Source organism: Pollicipes pollicipes, unplaced genomic scaffold (genome assembly GCF_011947565.3).
Source record: "Pollicipes pollicipes isolate AB1234 unplaced genomic scaffold, Ppol_2.1 Scaffold_7262;HRSCAF=8765_pilon_pilon_pilon, whole genome shotgun sequence".
Lineage (NCBI taxonomy): Eukaryota > Metazoa > Arthropoda > Thecostraca > Pollicipedomorpha > Pollicipedidae > Pollicipes > Pollicipes pollicipes.
This window is the reverse complement of record NW_023597055.1, coordinates 9,861,223-9,885,184: the sequence shown is the minus strand read 5'-3', so window position 1 is coordinate 9,885,184 and position 23,962 is coordinate 9,861,223. Positions and strand designations below refer to the sequence as shown.

The window sequence follows — 23,962 nt, the reverse complement described above, 5'->3', positions numbered from 1 at the left end:
GCAGAGGAAGTTGGGCCCATGAAATGTCGCTCTCGGGATATTGGGACAAGATCGTCAAGCGGACCAACGTAACCGTGGAGAGACAACATCGAGGTCAACAACATCATGGTTACCAGCTTCCTCATCAAGATCGCCACGATCATTACACGCTCACGTAGGGCGAATCCGTGCCCGACATAGCGGACTGAAGCGGGTCCTGTCTGGTCCAGAGCAGACCTCAGCGGGTCCCGTCTAATCCAGAGTAGACCAGAGCGGATCCCGTCTGATCCAGAGCAGACCAGAGCGGGTCTCGTCTGGTCCAGAGCAGACCGGAGCGGGTCCCGTCTGATCCAGAGCAGACCAGAGCGGGTCCCGTCTGATCCAGAGCAGACCGGAGCGGGTCCCGTCTGATCCAGAGCAGACCAGAGCAGGTCCCGTCTGGCCTGATCCCGCTGGCTGGGACGCCATCGCCGGCCCTGTTCCGGTGAGCCGAGCCGCCGGCACGACCGTGAAATCTGACGGCCGCATTGTTCGCCGGAGGATCCGGGAGGCAGCGCCCCCGGCGGCGGAGAGGCCGGCGACAGGACCCTGGCGGCGGGCGGCCGCGGCAGCGCCGGCGAACGCGGCTGCGCGGGTCGTCGCCTCCCGCCGATCGGTTAGCGGGGCTTAGTCTGGAGCAGGCGGCCGAGTCTGGGGGCAGCTGACCCGCGCCGTGTCGGGCCGAGCACGCAGGCCTCGTCCGAGCCGCCTGAGTCGACTGCTGACCGTAGTCGGGGACGTCGGTCCGGGCTTTTCGAGAGTCTGGTCTGAGTCGAGAGTCGGCTCGGGCTGCTCGGGAGTCGGGTCTGAGTTGGGAGTCGGTTCCGTCGGCTCCGTTGGAGGGCGCCTGACTCTCGAGGTCGACCAGCGCGGAGTCGGGGAGTCGGCCTCCGGGGCGGGGCCCGTGACCTGGCCAGGGTTCGCCGCTGTTTGTCCGGTTTCGGACGGCCTGAGACGATGGCCGGTCTCCTCTGCCGTCTGCTTCTGCTCCAGCTGCTGCTGGCTCCGACGCTGGCCTTCAACATCACCGGTGAGAGGCGGACCGGTGCCGGGCGACTCTGCCTGCTGTGCTGATGACAGGCAGCGTTCGACGCTCGTCTTCCTGTACAGAGGCAATGTGATGCTATGCCACATAATAGGCCACACGGGCCTTTTAGGCCACAAGGCCACAAGGCCAATGAGGCCAAAGGACCCCTCTACGTGTCAATGTTTGTTTACTGGAAGTGTGTAGCTTGTTCAGAACGTTTTAATTGGTTTTGCTGCGAAGTAGTTGAAACGTTGCTGTCAAAAACCACGGCTTTAATGTCAGTGGATGCGCGTGCCATGCCCTGGCGTGTGCGTGTTGTCTTGTGGCCGTTTTCCACTGGACAGATAGTGTTTATTACAGTGTGACTCGATTTTGAGCCCCGGTGATCTACGGTTGGCTTTGAAGCGGTTTCTGGTTGACAAACTTTATGGTGATATCTGACGAGTCTCGTCTTACTACAGAGAGCCTACCGCTTGCAAACTTCGCAACTTAATTAAGCATTTCTAAACGCTTAGTCACTTGACGTTATTTACATGCTGACGCCTCGCCTTACACAACAAGCTGATGTAGGTCCTTGGTCGCGTACCTATAAGCATGCTAGAAGCAATGCATCATGGTGTTGCGATGCATCTCTCCAATCGCTTAAGTTCAAGGAGTGCAATCAAGATGTCGGTGATTGGCGTACGTGTTGCTGGTATCCGTAACTTACATGTACCACGGTATTACTCCCAAGCCAGCCATGACTGAGCCATTACAAATTCAGTGGACAGGTATGAGGTCCCTCACTCCCTCTTTAATCCAGTCACGAACTTCCACTGAACGCAAGCCTGCCGTGACTGAGCACTTGCGACTCCAGTGGACTGGTTTTGAGATCCCTCACTTACTCTCTAATCCAATCACGAACTACCACGGAACCTAAGCCTGTCGTGCTGAGCCCCTACGACTCTAGTGGGCAGGTTTGGGTTCCCTCACTCACTCTCTAATCCAGTCACAAACTTCCACTGAACGCAAGCCTGCCGTGGCTGAGCCTTGCGGATCCAGTGGACAGGTCTGAGCTCCCTCACTCACTCTCTAATCAAGTCACAAACTTCCACTGAACGCATTCCTCTGCATTGCACCGTACCACATCCACCTCCATGGGGTCGTCCTTACCACCGTTGTTGTCCGGTCCTGTATCTAAGGTTCGCATTTCACGGCTAATGGCACATAACCATTGCAACATGGCGTCTTCCACGTGTTCTCGCCCCGCGTTGGACGTGTCACGTGCGCGCACTTTCCGATGGGAGCCAAGGGAGCCAGGGTCACAGCGTCAGAGAACAGGCCAGCTTTCAACATCTCGGAGAGGCTGCAAATGGGCTGGCGGTAAACTTGCCAGCATTACCTTTTGAATGTTTCATTTTTCTTTTGTTGGCGTCTTAGTTAATTGGCACTCAGTGCCCCGGGCTCCGTTTAAGGTGGTGAGACCAGGGGCGGGGTAACACCCTCTAGAGATGCAAAGTTTCCTGTAGGCCCTCTTCCCTTGAGACTGACCCTCGCATCGGAGGACTCCACGGAGGAGTCCAACCGCCCTGATTTTCGAGCCTCTCGCCAGTGGAGACCGTGCTGAAAGCCGACGCGCAGGGACAGATCGCCAGTCAGGAGTACTGGGACAAGTTCCGCGCCTTCATGGAGCTGCTGAGCAAGGCGGACGCTGCCAACCGCACTAAGCTGCTGGTAAGAGTGAGCTGGCGCGTGCCGGCCTGCCGACGGTGTCTACCGAGCGTGATCCACGTGGACGTGCCCTGTCCCAGATACTCGGGACACTCGGACCTGGGAACGATCGTGCCTAAAGCGGTTTTCATAATCGGGAATATGCCAAGCAGTGGGGGTGTTACTGCCAACAATGGAGACAAAAAGTCAAATTTTGTGAGCATGTTGTTTGGCCCCAATCGCTGCAAGGATGGGATCAGACAGCGCAGCTCACCCAAGCCCTCCTGGCTGTGCGTTCGATCCGACGTCCGTGCAAGAGCTGTGGCGTCACCACAGTTGTGACGTCACAACAACCGTGACGCCACCACTGCTCGCCTCGCCACGAAGTGCCGTGGACCGCGGACGAGAGTTCAGGCGGCGCCTACAGGCGAAGTTTGTGCTCTGTAGTCAGCCACTCGCCGCACGAGCCGTGCCCCGGCGGTGCCGTAGAGGGAGCTGTAGCCGACGCTGTTCCGGTGTCCAGTGCCCGTCGCATTGCCGATATCTCACGGTTGACACCAGCCGATGCTGGGAGGCGTCACCAAAAGCGAGAAGAGTCACCAAAAAAAAACCGGAAGCGTCGCCAAAAGCGGGGAGCGTCGCCAAAAGCGGGAGGCGTCGCCAAAAGCGGGGGGCGTCACCAAGAGCGGGAAGCGTCGCCAAAAGCCTGCACCTTGCCGCGCCTCGCCAAGCGTGCGAAACGCGAGCTGTTGTCGCTACGCACTAAGCCCGCGAGCGAGGTGAACATGTGGATCTTGCCTGTGGCGTCGGACAAACGCCGACGCGCGGATCTGGGATCGCTCTTCCCACAGGGATCCGAACCTGCGCCTTCCGGTGTTGCGCGCGGCGACAGGACAGCGGTCTTTCCCATACCGGTCGGACTGTTTCCTGAATGAGTGCCCGTGGACTTGAGATGGCTGGATACGACAGGTTTTGAGCGTGCTGCCAAGTCGTCCTTTATGCGATAGGTTTGTCTGACGCTGTTCGTGTAGGCGTGTGTTTGAATGTTTTTATCCCTCATCACTTTCCGTTGCTTTTAGGATTGCTGTTTTAGTTCTCTGACAAATGGCATGGTACTAGTCATGTATTTGTTTGGAGTCCTGGAGTCTTCGAGAATGTGCCTATGCGGGAACCGGGATATCTGGATGGAAACTGTTCAGTTGTGCTGACCAAGGGAATGGCTAACCTGAGTTCGGATGACTCGAACTGAGGTAAAGAATCATGGAGTCCCGCGTTCTGTACTTAAGCGAGTCAATTTGAGCAGTTGAACTGGACTCGAGCTCGAGCTCATCAGTTTGACGACTACCGAACTCGGACTTCGACTCGGACACTAGGACTCGAGTTCAGATTCTAGGATCATGAGACTTGGACCAAACTCTGATTTGTAATCATGTCTCACCTAATTTAACCATAGGTGAATCTAAGCCAACTTGCGAACTAGCGCAGTACGACAATCCTGGACAAGAACTCTTCGGCCTTTGGCAAACGCATGAGCTACAACAGTCTCTCCACGTCTTCCACTGCCGCCAGAGCATCCCACACATCCACGAGTTCCTGGTGCCTCCGCAACTGCTCTCGGCCGTCGCCGAGCACCTCTCCAACTCCACCTGGCTCTCGAAGCTGGGGGCCGAGTACCACGAGCGCGGCGGGCACGCCATGGCGCCCCTCATCGACGTGCTCACCAACCTGGGGAAGACGTCTGTCCTGCATGAGGTGAGCAACAGATCCCAAGCTCACCGACCTGGAGAAGACGTCTGTCCTGCACAAGGTAAGCACCAGATCTCCGCAGGACATCAACCTGCTCACCAACCTGGGGAAAGATGTCTGTCCTGCATGAGGTGAGCACCAGATCTCCGCAGGTCATCAACCTGATCACCCACCCTAGGGAAGCCGTCTTCCCTGCATCAGATGAGCACCAAATCCCTGCAGGACATGTTGGCAGGCTTGTAGCGCACGGCTGTGTCGCGGAAGGCACTGGAAACGCTTGGTGTGACGTCAGCGTGCCAATGTGACGTCATATGGCTCAGTGCGACGTCAGTCGTCCTCTGCGTGACGTCAGCAGGGCTCGAGTCGTGACGACAGTCAGGCTCGGGTTACGCGCCCCCTGAACTGTACTTTAAGCCGTTCCGTCTCGCAGCGCACTTAAGTCTGTCTCGATACCTCGCTTGGCTAGAGCGGCTGCCTCCCGATCCACCCATCCGGGGCTGGATGGGTTCGAGTCGCTTTGGGCGCTCACTTTTTGCTCTTGACCGAAATTGCCTGCTCCCGGCGACAGCGATTGCGCGAAAGGTCAGGTGACGTCAGAGGGCGGACGTATCGTTGTCGAGCATTGCGACACGCGAAATTTTTCGCCACTATTTCGCCTTTGGCCTGACATTGCACAGTCGGATGGTAACTGATCAGTTTTTCACGCAACGAACAGTGCTTAGCGTGAGCTCAGATTTTAGAAATCCATTGTTTCCAATGGTTTGGATCATGTATTTAAACATGCTATGACGACGGTCGACTCAAGTGTAACGCCAGTTGGCTCCCGTGGTGACGTCCAGTTGGCTTCTGCTTTGACGACAGTCGTGCCAGTTATGGCAACAGCTGTGATTACTGTGGCGTCAGTCGTGTTCATTGCAATGGCGTCAAACACCAGAGTTCAATGACGTCAAACACCAGTTGCGCTCGTTGTGAGCTGTGGAGACACTCGTTCTCTTGACGTGTCGATTCCAAAGAAACGCGTGGGAGGAAAACTACTGCGGTTGTCATGAAGCGTCACTTGCGCTCGCCGTAACATCGGTCGTAGCCTACAGACGATCGCGCTGCACGACACGCCGCACGTCTGGTGTGACGTCAGTCGCCTCATTACAACGCCATCCATGTGTAGCGTAGTCACTCTCAGTATGACGTCATTCGTGTGTGACGTCAGTCGCTCCTGTTATGATGTCATTCGTGCTTGGAGGGACACCAAGCAGCGCAACACGTGATGTCTCTTGACGTGCGGAGAGCCTGACTCGTGAAGTCACATGGCGGAGCCGTGGACATGCGACGTCAGCCCTGTCCTACAGGTCACAATCCCGCGTGACGTGCTGGAGAAGCTGATGTGGCGGCGCTGGTGCGCCGCGAGCAGCAGGGTGCCCTCCGCAGCTGGGTCGGCCGCGCCGTCAGCACTTTCTTCAACAGCTCCGAGGCCCTGCGCATGCAGCGCGCGACTCCAGCCTCTTCGCCGACTACATCCACAGTCTTTTCGAACTTCGACTGGATCCCACTGAAGGAGTTGTTGATGGTGAGTGTGATGGTTTCCGCTGCGGACCGGGTCACTAAGACCACTGGAGATATTCCTGGATGCTGGCCGTAAACCCTGGGATACATTCCTAGATCTCTCCGCAGAACCCCCGCGAGAAATCCCTAGATCCCTCCGCAGAACCCTTGAGACATTCCTAAATCCCTTCGCAGAACCCGGGACATATTCCTAGATCCCGCCGGAGAACCCCGGGAGAAATCCTAGATCCCTCCGCAAACACCGGGAGACATTCCTAGATCCCTCCGCAAAACACCCGGGAGACATTCCTAGATCCCGCCGCATAACCGGGAGACATTCCTAGATCCCTCTGCAGGACCCCGGGAAATAATGAGCACCACACCACAGCGGAGGGCCACTGAGCACAACGGTGACTCGACATTCAATGCGAGCTGTCACGGTAGAATTGATGAGAAATCCCACGTCCAGATCCAGAAAAGAGAGGGCGCATTGCCGGGCTTAATGTCTCGAATTCACCCCAGAACTGAATCTACTGGCGGGTCATGTGCCGTACTGTCTTTGTCCGCGTCTGTCTGTGTCTTTGCCTGGCTCCTCATGCACGCCTGCAGAGCACCCGCGCTGCCCTATGATATACTTGATTCATGTAATACGCTTGTATGGCGTCTGGGCTGCCCACGCGCACCCCAGCGCTGCCGCAGGAGACACCTTGGCGCTGTGCCGGAGATGCTTCCCACCAGTGACAGACTTCTCCCGTGCCCGCCCTTCAACGCGCTACCGCCACATCCACGGACTCTTCCGTCCGTGCCAACCGTCCGGGCCTCGACTCCGTGCCACCGTCCGGGTGCTCCCGCCCCGGACACGCTGCAGCATCACAGACCGGCTCTGACCCACGCCTCGGGCGCTCCCGCCCTGCGGGACACGCTGCAGCATCACAGACCGGCTCTGACCCACGCCTCGGGCGCTCCCGCCCCGCAGGACACGCTGCAGCATCACAGACCGGCTCTGACCCACGCCTTGGGGCGCTCCCCGCCCCGCAGGGACACGCTGCAGCATCACAGACCGTCTCTGACCCACGCCTCGGGCGCTCCCGCCCCGCAGGACACGCTTCGGCATCACAGACCGGCTCTGACCCACGCCTCGGGCGCTCCCGCCCCGCAGGACACGCTGCAGCATCACAGACCGGCTCTGACCCACGCCTCGGGCGCTCCCGCCCCGCAAGGACACGCTTCGGCATCACAGACCGGCTTGACCCACGCCTCGGGCGCTCCCGCCCCGCAGGACACGCTTCAGCATCACAGACCGGCTCTGACCCACGCCTCGGGCGCTCCCGCCCCGCAGGACACGCTGCAGCACCACAGTCTGCGTGCCAAGGTGGCGGCGGAGATGGAGAAGGCGCGGAGGGGGCGGGAAGGAGGCGGAGCCACGCTCGTCGATGAGGACGACCCCCGAAGCGCGACCCCGTCCTGCCCGAATGGGACGGCGTCGAGGACAGGGACGTGCGGATCGACGCCTGGTTCGGAGCTGGGATTGCCATCGGCCTGAAGCCGCTGCCGGTGGAGGACGACGTCGCGGAGAAGGGGGAAGAGCAAAAGGCGCGGGAGAGAAGGAGGAGAAGCGGAAGGACGGGGAGGATGAGAACGAAAAGAAAAAGGGGCAGAGACGAGGGAGAGAAGAAGCAGAAGGACGAATCGAAGTCCCCCGACGCAGTTCATCCGAAGGTGGAGGGTCAGAAGCAGGAGGCGACAGCTGCGCCAGAGACGTCGGCAAAGACGCACGACGGGTCGAGAGGGCTTGAGAAGGGAGGAAGCGTCCAAACAAAAGGGCCGTAGGAGGAAGGAAGCCCAAAACATGTAGAGACTGGAGAAGGAGGAGGAGGAAAGAAATCCAGATAGGTGGAGTTCTCTTTCTCCCTCTGTAGAGTAAGATTGGAACTCAGGATGGGTGGGGGGCAAAGGAGGATGGCCAGCAAAAACACATGCTAATCAAAGATGGGATCCACACCCGTCGTAGGCTACACCCCCCTGCCATCAGGTTTGGATTCTGCCACAAGCAGTCTCTCACTTAAGCTCGAGCCATTCCCTTACCCGAGCTGTCCAGGGGTTGTGGGCAGGGCAGGTCGTCTAATCAGATCAGGGCAGGTCATCTAATCAGATCAGGCAGGTCATCTAATCAGATCAGGAAGGTCATCTAATCAGATCAAGCAGGTCATCTAATCAGATCAGGCAGGTCATCTAATCAGACCAGGTAGGTCATCTACTCGGACCAGACAGGACATATAATCAGATAAGGCGGGTCATCTACTCAGATCAGGCAGGGCATCCAATGGCCGGAGCAGCCGCATCCCGGCTTCAAGTTGGTGGGATCAGGTGGAGACACAGCGGCAGGGCGCGTTCGCATCAGATTTGTTAGAGGATGTGGACTTTATCTGTGCACCTCGCCCAGAACGTGTGGGCGTAGTTATAAGTGGTGTATAATGCTTGATTTGCACTGGAGGGAGTGTGGGAGAGGGCGCGAAGTTCTCGCAAACAGTCGCTAACCCTTAGCCTTAACTGGTTGACAATGACGCACCGACGGCCGTTGTGACCTTGTTTTGACTGCTGCGTGACTTCTGTAGTTTTTCTATATCATCTTGTATTGTTAGATTAGCTGATCTCTCTAAGGTGTAAATAATGCGTCATACTTTGTTTGCGCTCCCTGCTTTTGCTCACTACTTTAACCACTTCGGCACACTACCACAAGGTTGAAAAAGAAACCCAGATTATAATGAAAGCCTGTAATGTGTAGCTGATTTGTCCGACTACTGAGAACAATAGCCACCGATAGAAAATAAAGCACGTGGTACCTTATGTCACAATATGACAAATATCACACAGCGGCCTAGTGAAAGGGCCGCCAGCTATAGGTTTGTACCTTGCCACCTCGTGATAGCTGGGGACTGCCCCAGGCCTGCGCACCTCTGACTGTACCCCTGAACGCTCACAGCACCCGCTGAGTCCCGTGTGTGGTTCAGAAGCCTTATCATCTTCCGTCCGTGCATTGTTGGAGTCCCCGGCTCGAGCCGGCGCGCCGTGGGACTCGCGGTCCGAGCCGGCGTCCGACAGCCGCGGGTCCGCCGGGGCCTGCCCGGGTCCCTGCGGGTCTACCAGGGACCGTCCGGGGTCCGTAAGGGGCCCACGCGGGCACCGCCCAGCCGACAGCGGCGAGGGCGAGAAGCTGAACTGCGGGTTGGCCGTTGTGGAGTGATGTGGTTCTGTTGCGGGGGACGACGAGTCTGGAAATTTTGCCGGGAAGTGTCGAGGCAAGACGATCAGTCACGACGCTAGAATCCTGGTTAGTCCTGACGCCGGGGTCCTGATCGGTCCCGACGTCGGGATCCTGATCAGTCCTGACTCCGGGATCCTGATCAGTCCTGCCACCGGTATCCTGAACAGTCCTGACGCCGGGATCCTGGTCAGTCATGACACCGGGACCCTGCTCCTGAACGTCTGACATCCATCGGCGGCGGCTCTTGACATCAGGTCAGGAGGCAACGCCTGGCATGAGCCCTGGCCCCGAAGCGCTGAAGCTTGCAAGCATCGCAACCTGGTGCCAGAAGCATCAAAAGATGCTGAAAAGGTGCATCGCGCTGAAGCGCACTATGCTACAGCTGGTGGTGAACTGGCTAAGCGCCCGAGACATCATGGCTGTACGCTGTCACGTGTTTAATATTCCAGTCGATCGCTAGAACCCCCGGCTACCGTCCGAGCGTCGCCTCATGGGACCTCACACATGTGGCCAGTAGTGAATACACGAGTTTACGACATGGCCCCGTCTGTGACGAACACGAGATGATTGGAGTTTGAGCCAGCAGGATCTCACGCAGCTGACGTCCATTCGGGTGCCTCCATGTGACGTTATGAGAGGGATAAGCACGTTCGTGTGACCTCAGAGCGGGGGGTGGCTTCTCGGTGACGTCAGAGCCCAAGTAACAGTTCGTTCAGTGCAGGAAGCTGTACTAGAGTAAATGCATGAACTGGAAATTAGTGCAGATCAAGGGGAATATGCTACAATTGTTGCGTTTGGTGTCCTGTAGTCATCTCCCGCACGTTCTATGAAGGTATGTTCGTTTGGGAACGAAGACGAATGCATATCTACGATATGATTGGACAGAACCTTCAGCTTGAGCCGAAAATTTATACGAATGTAATCGGTAGCCAGCCACCCCGCTCAGCTAGCTGTCCCAGTTTCTTCCGTCTCGCATGACAGCCGTGTCATTCATTGCGAAAAGAAGACCACCCCCCGAGTTCTCGAGTCAATTGTGCATGCTTCTCGGCGATATCCGGGTCGAACACGGACGTAGGGATGTAAACAACAGGATGTGTTCACAGCGTGACAGCTAATGTGTGCGCAGGATGGAACATAATCATATACAACTGCATTGTGAGCAGAATAAATGCCCCGTCAACGCCTCAACGAGGGTCATAAATCAGGTAATCTTTCACGCTGTCGTCACAGAAATACAGCCCATTGGAATCCGTCCCAGACCTGGTCTTTTTTTAGTCGGATCAGACACGGGGCGAGTCAGCTGGAATCGATTCCGCTGAAGCGGTATTAAACACAAGTATGAACATCTGTTAGTGCCCGAGTATTGTATTTGTTGGTTGCACTGGCAAGCACACTCATGACTCACGAAGCTCACGAAACGCTATCACTTTGGAATCCTTTTTGTGACCATCGCCGACGAGTAAGTGGATGCTTGGCGAGACACGCAGTGGCTACGGTGCCCTACGCTGGCACACTTAAGAGCGTCAACACCAAGGGAAAATCAAGATTTCCCTTATCACAACTTACGATATATATTTAGCGTGAAGCCCGTCTGAACTTCTCCCCACGGAAGACAACAGATCAACACATCCCCTTCACCGAAGCAGAGCCTTTTGATTTCCAGTGCGCTTACTTACACGGGCACTTCTCGAACCATTTCTGCAAATGCTTCGAAAAAAAACTGTGGTCTACCCTCCCTGTGGCCCCATCTGTGAAAACCCTTCCACGCACTTCCCGGGAGACCGCCGCTCAAAATGGGTTACCGGGCACTCGTCGCTCGGATCGTGACATGAAAATGTAACGCCCCGTTGCCAGGTGGAGCAGGGTGTACATTATAAGCTAGAACACTGTTTTGTATAGCTCAAGGGTCAAAATCAGCGAGCGTCACGAGACTAAAACATGCATATATCAAGGCAGATCTCAGATCATTTCTCTACACACTCATATCAATGCACTTGGACGACTTTTTCTTGGCCGATCTAAAAACATTTGATTTTGTCATCACCTACGGCATGGCAATTCAACAACGAAATATCAGTCACACTAAAACCTGCAGATACCAAAGCCCTGCAGACGGCTTCAGCTAAGGCACTTCGCTTTGAGAGAAACACTCCATTCGATACATACTTTTGACGTACTAAAACCCTAAACATTCCCCTCACAGGCTTTTCGTACCCAAGTAACGGGTACGATTGACTAACGACGCCGTTCCTGCTGAGGCCGTCAGCATCATGAATCGCCTCGCACGCTCCCACATCACGCTCACACTCCCACATCACCCGCTCACACTCCCACATCACCTGCTTACACTCCCAAATCCCCCGCCCACACACTCCCACATCAACTGCCCCACACACCCTACATAACCCATCCGCACACATGCATCACCACGCAGTTGATCCCCTCGGCTGCCGCCCGGCCAGGCGCGGTCACTAAGCGGTTGATCCTCCCTCGGCCGTCGCCCGACCCGGCGCGGTCACCACGCAGCTGATCCCCCTTGGCCGTCGCCCGGCCCGGCGCGGTCACCACACAGTTGATCGCCCTCGACCGTCGCCCCGGCCCAGCGCAGTCACTACGCAGTTGATCCCCCTCGGCCGTCGCCCGACCCGGCGCCGGCCGCATCAGACTAGGACGGACAGCGCCGGCAGACCCCAGACCAGCGTCTTCCACATGGTGGCCAGCCAGCCGCCGCTGGCGCACATGGTGGTCAGATCACAGCCGTCCACCACGTCCCGGTACTGGCTGACGAGCCGCTCCAGGGGGCACAGCTGCCCCGGGCAGCCGGGCAGCCGGGTGGGGTGCTCCTGCACGTACGCCGACACGTGGTAGCCGTCGCCGCACTCGAACAGCACCAGCGCTACGTTCGAGGCGAAGGCCGAGAGATAGGAGGAGCTGGCGGACGGGCGGGACGGAGTCAGCGACCGAGCACGCTTGGTGGAAGTCACTTACACAGAAGGAGGGCTTAAGACCAACAGGCGTCATATCCAAACATCACGGGACAGAAATCGTAGGGCTTGTTTGTTCACGAAGACAATGGGCTACACAGAACATAACGCCGGAACTGGGACGGGCAGTTCACATCCGAGAGCTGTAACTGGTGGATCGAAAGTGCGAGCGTTGCTTCTGGGATGGCTCTCATGTTCTCACTCCTTTCAATGCCCCGAGGCGGATTTGGTTTGCTTCTGCACGGAGCTTGTTTTAATATCCCCAATGGTGGAGATGCAACGGAACCACGTCCTGAGACGGAGAGCGTGGCGACTCAGCCACATTCAGCGAGCCAACACTTACTCTCGGGGGTGCGCCGCTCGCAACGCTTTCACGGGGAGTAGCACTGCTTACTGAAGGTGAATGGTGGAGTGAGATGTTTTTATCGGCTTTACTCCGCCCATACATGCAAAGCGCTAAATGTCATAGATGAGTCGCGTTTTGCCCGACACGGCAGGTCAAAAGCAAAAGAAGTTACCGAATGGCCGATTAAAAGCACACGGGACTCGGAGCTAACGCCATTTTTATAGCTGTGCTACCGGATACCAAGAATGACACTGGCAGAGGGGTCATTCTATCTTCCGACGCTGCGAAAGATTTAGCGACCCGCGGGGCTGGCGACGTTTGAGCCATCCAATCGTCGCCTCAGGGCAGGTGGCTGACGGTCGCCGTGCTGTCCCGGTCAGCCGGGACCCCCGATCGCCATGCTGTCCCGGCCAGCTGGGACCCCGGTCGCCGTGCTGTACCGGCCAGCTGGGGACCCCGGTCGCCGTGCTGTCCGGCCAGCTGGGACCCCCGGTCGCCATGCTGTCACGACCAGCTGGGACCCCGGTCGCCAATACTGTCCCCGCCAGCTAGGACCCCGGTCGCCATGCTGTCCCGGCCAGCTGGGACCCCGGTCGCCGTGTGTGTCCCGGCCAGCTGGGACCCCCGGTCGCCATGCTGTCACGGCTAGCTGGGACCCCGGTCGCCATACTGTCCCCGCCAGCTAGGACCCCGGTCGCCATGCTGTCCCGGCCAGCTGGGACCCCGGTCGCCATGCTGTCCCGGCCAGCCAGCCGGCGGCGCCGCTTCAGAGCGGCTCTCACCTGAAGGCGCGCGCGGTGCCGAAGTCGCCGCTGCGCAGCGGGCGCGACTCGTGAAGATGCCGAGCCGGGTGATGAACTTGAGCACGCCGCCCAGGTGGGAGAAGTAGAGGTGCGCCAGCGGCTGCCGCTCGGGGCTGGAGCCGACCGCACTGCGCATGCGCGGGCATGACGTCATAGAAAGCCCACCAGAGCGCAGTGGCAGCATCAGGCCTTGACCCACATCACGGACAGTCCTGGCCCGCTGGCCGCATCTGAGCAGTGCTTTGACGCCGGTTCACGACACGTTGAGAGTGGGTATGACAGCAAACGTTCGCGAACAAGGATCTTGTCAAGTGGAGAACATAGAACACTACACGCTAACCGCACTGCAACGCAATGCACTGACCTGAACTTATCGATGAAGTCCTTCACCTTGGGACAGGCCTGTTCGTAATTGAGACGATTGCCGTAGCTGTCCACCCAGTAGTACTCGAGGTCGTTGTCAAACTCGAACACCTGCCGCGTCACGTGGCGACTGTCAATGGCATGAGGGGTAGCGCCACAGCACGGACCCGCTGCCTGCTGCAGCATTGGCCCGCCGTCCAACACAGCAACACCGCTAACACCTGGCTAGCCGTTGGAAGGAGTAAGTTTCAAATGATGCTCCGCGGTGGTGATCCAACGTGGCTACACCACGTCTTCATCTCCTATCAGCGTTTCGCCACTTTACACGCTGCACAAACAGGCACGATTACACTGGCCATGGACCGTCGCCATGCATGAACCCACCATGCAATAATCGCCGGTGAAGCTACAGTTCTCGTGAGCGGCGTGAAACCAACTTTTTAACTCGGCCGCCGAGTTCTATATCCGCGCATGCGCGGGCGCTGCGCGCACCAGTATCTTGACAATCGATTGGTCACGCCCGGCCGCACGTGCTGGGGACCCACAGAGGGCGCCCTGCCTGCGGCGCCGGTCACACGGCTCCCCTACGGGGGCTCCCACGGGGGGCATCTCCACTGCTCCTCCCCGGCTGTCGGTGTCGTGGGATTATCGCCCAACTAACTATGACAACTCACGCGGTGTAAAGACAGGCGGCATTTCAGGCTGGAAGTGTGCAGTCGTGAAATGAGTCCTCGTTTCCCAGCACATGCCACGAAACGCACACGTGCGGTGTGGTCGCCACACAGCGCCCCCAACCCAAATTTTCGATCTGATTCCCACCAATCCTCCACCAGAGAAGCCCATGGCGCCCACTCCCGCGGTCCAGCCTGCTGCAGGGGCCGTCGTACCTTCATGTCCAGCTCGGTGAAGACGGCGCACCAGGGCGACACCCGGTCCGGGAAGGCGCTCTTGTCGTACCGGCAGATGTCGTACATCAGCCGCACGTCCGCTGCCGCACACACACACACACACGTCACGTGATGTCACCTCCACGGACCGGCGAAGTTATCCTCAAGACATGCGGGAACTGGGACCATCACCGGATCGGAGGGATACGACGCTCATGCAACGCCAGTGTCAGTTGCCCAGTGCATTCGCGAGGAGCATTATTCACATAGATAAGGCAGTAGTAATAGTCTTCTCCTCGGAGAAGAATCAGGATAATGGAGAAACAGATTGGTTGCTATTTCAGTAGCATGTCTTTATCGAAACAATAGCAGAAGTGATTTTGTATTTACCTCAGCAATTGTTTCGATACAGGTATGTTGCTGAAATATTACCCAATCTATTTCTACATTCTTCTGTTTTTTCTCCGAGGAATAAGCCTAACACTACTGTGTTATCAACGCCAATGTGTCTGGCCCGACCGGCAATGGCCATCTGATGCGATCCGATTACATCGGATCTGGATCCAGATCCGAGGCAATAACACCGCAGGTCACTCAGCAAAGGCGCCAGGTTACCGTGGCCCGTGGTCAGGTCACGGTGCGCCCCTGGGTCATGCTGTCACGTCACACTGCTGCGGCAGGTCCTTAGGTCAGAGCAGGTTGCTGGTTCATCCCGCTCAGGCGGGATAATGCGCCGGGTCTTCAGGTCAGGTCAGGTCAGGTCAGAGGGTCAGGTCACCGGGCCGGACCACGGAGCTCTGGACAGCGAAAGCCTCGCCGTCATTTAGAGTACACGCTGTGGAAAAACACCGCCAAAAAATTTCGGCTGAAGGGTCTGTCAAAACGACACAAACTGTGTTCACCTGGGCCACAATCACACCACACCAGCCAACACGTAATGCGACCAAATTCCTCATAAAAACTACGACAGCCTACGACAGCCTGCGACTGCCCGCGCACCATCCTCTGACGTAGTCATCCACTAACGTCACCCACCGTAGGACATGTTGCCGACGAATCCGAGTCGGTCGGACACGCCGGAGATGGTGCTGAGCATGTGGGACGAGTTCTGGAACGCGTAGCGTTCGCGGCGCGAGTCCTCACTGTCGTCGATCAGCTCCCGCCACTTGTCGCAGGTCTTGTAGAACTGGCGGCGCACAGACCGGGCTCACACCCCTGGCGGCGCGGCGGCGTCCCGCTCGCGGAACATCGCGTCACGCGCGAAATGGCTTAGGCCGTCGGCGTATCCCTAAGCCTCAATCATCATCCTCATGCTACAGATGGTGATTGCGGGAAAGTTTAGTCAGTTGTCTACCATTAGGACCAAGTAACTAATGGCCGGCGAAGGGTTTTTCAAGAGGACGCAACAGGCATCGTCACGCCCTTTTTATACAGCGACAGCGACTGCAACGATCGTATCAGCGCCCGGGCGCCGTGCTGCGACTGGGACTCGAACCCAGGTCCTTACATGGGAGTCGATGGCGCTGACCACTCGGCCATCACACCCACTGACAGCAGGAAGGCGGGGCAGGCTGTAGCCTAACTCGCGCCAGCCGGACTCGCCAATGCCACCGCACGAGCTCACACGTAAAACAGTCCGAGACGTGACCCGGCACTGCGCCTAGTCCGACCGGTGGCGTCCCGTGACCCGACCTGACCCCGCCCGGGCTGACCTGCAGCAGCGGGTCGTTCGTCTTCGGCTTGGGGAAGATGACCGGCTGGTCGCCGAACAGGCCGCGTGCGAACCAGCGGCCGCTCTGCATCGCCCGCTGCTTGGTGGTCGTCAGGAACTGCCGACACGACACCGGCTCGGTCACCACGCTGCAGCGCGCGCCCGCGCACGCGCGATCGGCGGGGTCAACACTAGCGTCATACGGCTGGTGGGGAAGTGTGACGACACAGTGGTAAACAGCCGGTTATTGCTGTGCTCGCAGTGAGGCGCGTGCCTGACCCCTAGTGAACTCCGGGTGACCTGAGGTGATCCCCGGCGACCTCCGTCGATAAACTGTGACCTCCGGTGACTTGTGATGACCCCCGGTGACCTCAAATGACCGATGGTGTCCTCCACTGACCTTGTGCTTGTCGGGGTCGTAGGGCGCCCCGAGCAGCGTGGGGAAGCGCTTCTGGAAGCGCTTCGCCATGTGGAACAGCTCGTGCTCGCCCGACTCGGTCAGCTGGTTCTCCATGCTGCGGTCGAACGCCTGGTGCCACTCGCGGATGTTGTCCAGGTCCAGGGCGCACAGCTTACCTGCGCGGGGGGAGGGCGGACGGTGGGGTGGCGGAGAGGCGCTCACACGCACGCACGCACGCACGCACACACGCACGCACGGACGCACACAAACCTGGGCGAACACGGGGGACGCTTGGAACGTGTGCAACGGCGCGCACACGAGCGGCGCGCACGCACGCACGCACGCACATACGCACGCACGCACGGACGCACACACGCACGCATACGTACGCACGTACGCGTTCACACCCACATGAAGTGTGTTAATTTGTCTGAAATGTGAGCCGATAGAAAACGAGCCGCTGCGATCGCAGTGCAGCATGAAAACAGATTGCATGTCCCGAAAAGGAGCGAGAGGAAGCACGCGAAGCGACGAGAGGTTCCTCGTTGCAGCGGTACTTAAGCCGCGAACTGACGCGTGACGACATCTAAACGGATGCAACAAATAACGGCAGAGTCGTCGGAGAGCTGGGGTGTCACTTTCCCACTGTTTTACCATGTTTCTTTCAAATTTTATTAACCCGCATGGATTGCGCGCTCCGGTGGCGTTATGGACTACATCAATCTAATCGAGCAACAAGTGAAAGAACGTGAAAGAAGAATGTGAAGAGAGAAACAGATAACAAATGTAAAATTTAAATAAACTGACTGCGGCCGGCGGCGTAGTTGCGGAGGATGTGTTGCTGCAGCAGCGGCAGCCGGCGGTCCATGTGGATGATGTCGTCGTCTCCCGGGTAGCGCGTGCCGTGGCGGGCCGTCAGCCAGAACTGAGCCGGCCGACACCCTACGGGCAGGGGTGAGGGAGCGTCAGTGAACAGGCCGACACCCTGCGGGCACGGGGTGAGGGGGCGTCAGTGAACTGACCGACGCCCTGCGGGCAGGGGTGAGGGGGCGTCAGTGCACTGACCGACACCTTATGGGCAGGGGTGAGGGGGCGTCAGTGAGCAGGCCGACACCCTACGGGCAGGGGTGGGGGCATCAGTGAACTGACCGGCACACTGCGGGCAGGAGTGAGGGGGTGTCAGTGAACAGGCCGACACCCTACGGACAGGAGTGAGGGGGCGTCAGTGAGCAGGCCGACATCCTACGGGCAGGGGTGAGGGGTCGTCAGTGAACAGGCCAAAACCCTACAGGCAGGGGTGGGGGGGGGGGGCGTCAGTGAACTGACCGGCACACTGCGGGCAGGGGTGAGGAGGGCGTCAGTGCACTGACCGACACCCGTACGGGCACGGCCAGACACTGTGGTGAGAAGTGATGAGGAGAAGTGATGCTGGTGACAGGCGCCAACACGACACACAAACACAAAACAAATCGCCATCAGCACGGGGTCGTAGCACCCTTAAACACACCCACAACCTTCAAAGGGAGCGGCGTCCCACCCACTCGCCGGAGTCCCCGCCCGCGACAGGCGTCAAGTGACTTCTCAGCACTGCACCGCTAAACTCGGCCACCTCATCCCATCACCGCTCGATAGCCGCGGGCGCTTTCCCCTGCCGCGTGACATCAACGATGTGACACAGGGGGCGGGGGAGGGAACATTCCTCCGCCCACCACAAATGGGCCGCTGCTCCCACGTGCAGCCATGCGGCGCGTTGTCAGCAGCGGCGTCACGGGAACCGCGCTGGTCATCATCGCGGTGGTGCATGTAGCGTGCAGGCATTTGCGAGCGGTAAGAAGTTATTGATTTGGGCCAAGATAATTGTTTATTAATGGAACGATTTTTAAAAAATGTGCTGCACGCGAGCGTAGACACCGGCATGCATAGCAGTGTGTCGATTGTGCCCCATTGCTGAGAATCGAATACCCAATACCGAACCATCTATGCGTGCAGCGTCAAAATGCATGATGCCTAACACGTGCCATACAAATACCATCCCCACCGGTTGTTTGTCCGCACAAGTTCTCTCTATTCAAAGTTGTTGGCACCACACCGTCACGTAAACCGTGGCCATGTAAAGTCGAAAATACCAGGGAATACGGACCGCTCAGTACCTGAGCTAGGGTAGCGAGCGATATGGAAGGGTATGATGTCGAACAGAACAGAACGGCCTTCTTCCTCCACTGGTGACGACTTTATATAGCAATTTCCATTTCTGGCTGCCAAAACAGGCCCACTTCTTCAACCGTGGTGGCAAGCTGTACACAAAACAGAACGTGCTGTTCAGTTCAGTGCTGTTCAGTTACGTATTCATCGCTTGTCGGGTCCTGAGACTGAAGACGAGATGAAAGAAAGCCGGAGTACGTGTACCTTTCATCTTCGCGATGTACGGCACCTGACCAGCACAATCCCTAGGCTGCTGATCACAGTTAATGTGTCGGTTTCCAGATCAGGAGATCCGGGGTTCGATTCCTGCCACTGGAAACTATCCACACAATTAATCGCCCGGCTTACACCGAGGGGTGACCAGTGTTTTTATATTATATATATATATATTTTATTGCATTATGTAAAAACTACATATATATATATATATATATATATATATATATATATATAATATATAAATTACTCATGACAACATAAAAGCATCCACAAGCAAGCACTCTGTGTCGCTCACCTGGGAACACCTCCTCACTGTCGTTGTTGTTCTGGACCACATAGTACGGCGTCTTGGTGGCGAGGTGGTCGTAGGGTTCCGGCACCTCGGCGTAGCACTGCTCGTGGGCGCCTGCCTGAGCTGTGACGCAGGCATGGTACAGCAGCGCCGCCACCGCCACCCCCAGCAGCCCCATCAGTGGCGACTGCGGCAGAGGGGAGAAGCGCGCCCTTAGCCAGCGCTGCCACGGCCACCCCCAGCAGCCCCATCAGCGGCGACTGCGGCAGAGGGGAGGAGCGCGCCCTCAGCCAGCGCCGCCACGACCACCCCCAGCAGCCCCATCAGTGGCGACTGCGGCAGAGGGGAGGAGCACGCCTTCAGCCAGCGCCGCCACGACCACCCCCAGCAGCCCCATCAGCGGCGACTGCGGCAGAGGGGAGGAGCGCGCCCTTAGCCAGCGCCACCATGGCCACCGACAGCAGACCTATCAGTGGCGACTGCAGTCTGGGGCCATCCCCTGCAGCCCAGCCAGCAGTGGTGAGGGCGGGCCAGCGAAACGCCTCCTGAACTACTGCTGCCAGTCACACTCCATCTGGCCCACCAGCGGTGGCTGTGGCAGAGCCTAGGAGCCACTGCTCTCTTTTTCCATTTGTAAAACCCTGTTCAAATGCAATGTCATACTGCATCCCTGCCAATATCAACAAACTAACAAACAATGGACAGTGCCAGAGTCCATAGCAGTTGACACTAACTTTGCAGGCTGCAAACTATGTCATGTTGTCACCCTTAGCAGAATGCTTAGCCAGCAAGCACAACATGACATAGATGTGTGCAAGCCTGTATTTTTGGTCCAAACTTCCATTTGGGTTGTCATGGAGACAGTTAGATTGTAGCTGCCCATCAACCATGCACAAATATAAATATCTCTGAGGCTCGCACCTTGTTTTTATAACTTGAAACATACTTCCATGATGAAAATGTCTTGAATTCCTGGTGTTTAGATACACTGCATGTATATGGTGTGACCCACATCTAGCATGACCACCTCATAAATCAGACACAAACTAGCAAAAATGTATCACCAAGCTTTGTTACAAGTCCTGAGTTCTTATGCTAACTTATCAAACTTAAATGCACCAGGAAGTATTGGTTAAATAATGTGGTGCCAAGTGGTGAAAGTTAAATGGTGAAAAAATAGACTAATGGTGCCACTGCTATGAGAAGCAAAAGCTTCAAGTCTCAAAGTCACCTAATAACATATTTATATTGTGTCACAAGGCTATTAAATTGGGTCATTTTTCTCTGTTCTATTGAATAATTTAGCATATTTCACATTACATCTTATTCATTATATATAAAACCTTGTTTGGGTTGCTCACATAATAACTTTACCATCATATCTATGAATTTCACATTATCTTACAAATACAAGGAATACCACACAAAATGTTAGATACCAAAAGCTCCCATATGAACAGGACCTGTTTTCTATGCAGCTCAAATGCACTGGAAAGCTGTGGTGGTGATCATGGTACCACAAATAATGTGGTGGTGGTGTATGGTGCTGGTCTCACCTGGTTAAATACATCATTCTAATTTAATTATTGCTAAACACTTCCCAAAAATGGAATAAGATGGTAAAGGCAGGAGAGGTCACACAATTGTACAAAGATTTGGAGCTCACATTTTACAGTGTGGCCAGTTGGTGCAAAATTTGAACACAGCTGTACTACTAATAAACTAACTTACCTATCATTTTAGCAAAACACCTCATCAGGCCATCAAGGAATGATACAAAGCCCCACGTTTTATGTAAATCCCGAAGAGGTGCCTTAATTTTGCAACTCATCACTGCTGCCACTTTTAATTCCTAACACATAGATACTGACTTTTCCATGTTACAGCCAATCTCAATCTTCTCCAAATTGGGCCATTTTATGGTGGGGCATGGCTTGGTTGGCCTTCCTTTGGATTTAACCCTATAATTCCATCCAAACCTCATCATTATTTTGGTGGTTCAGAAAACAGTACGTGCAGCAAATTTTTATCAGATCTAGAGGGTACCAATACACTGCACCCTAAGTAAGCTATTATACCAGATGAATTTTACCCATGGGAATCGGCGACAGAGATAAGTTTACCTAAGCGGCCACCGCTTCCAGCCAGCGCCTCACCTTATTGGCCAGGTGTACACAGAGGTTTTGTATAACACGTCGCGTCAAATAATACAAGCAGAACGCGGAACAGACAATCCTGCACACAACCGTAAACAAACGAAGAAAATATATTTTACAGCGGTTTCTGGCCCTAGTCTATATGTTAGGATACTGTCCCATCGATAATAATAAACCGTGCACAAATGTATTTAAGATGTGTTTTAGTATTGCCCTAGTTGATAGATTCGTTTAAAATAGTCATGTTTGCGAAGAAAAGAGGCTTTCTAAATTCCACGGTCACAACAATTCGCGGAACGATTGTTACCGTGGACGAACTGCGGTCTACGCGGCGGCATTTGTCGCGACAGTGGACTTTGATGCGGTTTCGCCACCTTCATCACTTTTACCCTCGCATTAATGTTTCGTTGGTGAACGGGGGCGTGGTTTTGCAAAATGGGTTGGGATGAAGGTGGGGGTCTGGGTACTGACAAATGACAACCAACCCTCAAAATGCGCCAAGAAACGAATTTTTCCTCGGATTTGTTCTATTTCCTTCTTAAATTTGGGCGAAGCCAAGTTGAGGGGGGGGGGGGGGCTGGAACCCAGCAACCTGAAAAGGAAACTACCATTTTTGAGGAATTAAACGACGACCAGGTAAAACTCCCACACGCTCCTGTTCCACTGTGGGCAAAACGTGTGAGTGAACGCTTGAAAGGTCTTACATTCTGTCAGGTGAGTGACAACTTCTGAGACGACAGTGTTCTGAACGTTTTACGCTTATAAGATAGACCAGACCGAGACAAATCCCACAAGTACAGCGTAGTGTCAAATACACCCCCAGATTCTTTGCAGTATCTTTAATATGCGTTCGCCTCAGTCTAACTTTTCATCTAACCGGAAAATCTCCGAAAGTCATTTGGCCCGTGGCGGAACACAGGATCGTGCAGAAGTAAAATCTGGTTGACCCACTGTATCTAATTTGTTCAACCCAAGAGGACGAGCGGCGCATTGTCGATAGGTTATGCGCATCTAGCCGGGCGCCGTGAGCCTTGGGGGCTGAACTGTGAAGCATGTTGGTCTTGTAATGCCAGTGACTCTCTGGCTGCAGACCAGTCGACGACTTACGTCGTTGCTTCGCCTAGCAATCTTGGCATTTGCTAAGCTCAACATGAATGGTCTCGAAAGCGTGACTGTTTAAGGGCGGAACGGCACTGTGACTGACTAGTATCACTTCGATTCAAACTGTCCAAGATAGGCTCCTAACCCAGCAGCCTATCTTCGACAGTTTGGATCGAAGTGATACTGGGCTCTTTGCCATCAAGGGCGAGGTCGAAGGCCGAGCTCGTACCTTCAGCGGCTCTGTATGACCAGCCTAGTGGGATATCTGCATGCACAGCGCGGGCAGTTTTGTTGTGCAATGGTGCAATGTTTCTGAAGGTTTGCGGCTATATTCAAATCGTGTTTGCACGGTTGTTCAAGCCCTATTTTCCGTCGACGTCATCCAAATCTTACCCATCCCGCTCGACGATTATGGGATATGCAAGATTAACAAATCGCAAAAGTGTCCGCTAACATGCGCTGCGCGTCATGCGTGCTTGGCGCAAACCAGAAGCCTCCCAGTTTTGTGGCGTGGCGGACTGATTACATATATCGATAACCAGACAAGATAACGGCGTGAAGTCGACTGCATGATGCGGGTGACTGTGCCGTCTCCAAAACACCGAGTCATCGCATCACCGTTCCGGCCGCCAGCGAGGTCAGTAATCGGTCAGGTTGTGACTAATTTCGCATTTTTGGGATAGATATCACCCGCGGGGCTCAGATATCTCCCGCGGGGCCTGGGCACCATGTGCGTCGCACCAGACATCTATTGAATCATGTAAATTGCGAAAAAGGATACGGGCACCAGCGTGTGAGATCAACACCCAGAAAGAGCAAAACGGCTCATTTTGTACGATGCACCTCAGGAAATCAGCCATGCCAGAGGCTCAAAGACAGCGAAATGCACGCGAAGTCCATCTGCCTGTTTCTGGTGTCAGACACGTTCGAGAGATATCTCGAGCTGACTACAGCCCGTCCTCACCTCCATGCTGGCGGCTGTCGTCCTCTGCCCCCGGCGGCTCCACCACGCTGGCGGTCGCGCCTCCTGTACCGTGCCACTCCACGCAGACCACGGCGGTGGGTGTGCCGGCCGGCCGCGCCCGCACCAACGAACCGGAATTAGGACGAATGAAGCCGCAATTGTGATGACGCCCGCCGGGCCGCCACGGACGACCGCCCGGCCGGGATGAATGGGAAACCCGACCTTCCTGTCGGGGGAATACGAGAGGGGG

At 56.1% G+C, this 23,962-nt stretch overlaps 2 protein-coding genes across 2 annotated transcripts; one reads left to right on the top strand and one right to left on the bottom strand.

Moving 5' to 3' along the window:
- Positions 1-842: 842 nt before the first annotated feature.
- LOC119113408 (uncharacterized) lies at positions 843-7,149 on the top strand. The gene is made up of 5 exons (XM_037237728.1): positions 843-1,048; positions 2,637-2,758; positions 4,304-4,486; positions 5,827-5,873; positions 7,119-7,149. Exons 1-5 carry the CDS (start codon positions 976-978, stop codon positions 7,147-7,149), a joined length of 456 nt encoding a protein of 151 aa, XP_037093623.1. The 5' UTR covers positions 843-975.
- A 4,741-nt stretch (positions 7,150-11,890) lies between these two features.
- On the bottom strand, positions 11,891-23,758 carry LOC119114274 (multiple inositol polyphosphate phosphatase 1-like). Its single transcript, XM_037238472.1, is given in 11 exon segments — positions 11,891-12,215; positions 13,397-13,451; positions 13,454-13,545; positions 13,782-13,891; positions 14,668-14,768; positions 15,703-15,853; positions 16,380-16,496; positions 16,779-16,954; positions 17,586-17,720; positions 19,495-19,678; positions 23,713-23,758. Coding segments are annotated over 11 exon segments (1,398 nt in total). The 5' UTR covers positions 23,719-23,758; the 3' UTR covers positions 11,891-11,944.
- Between the last annotated feature and the right edge of the window lie 204 nt (positions 23,759-23,962).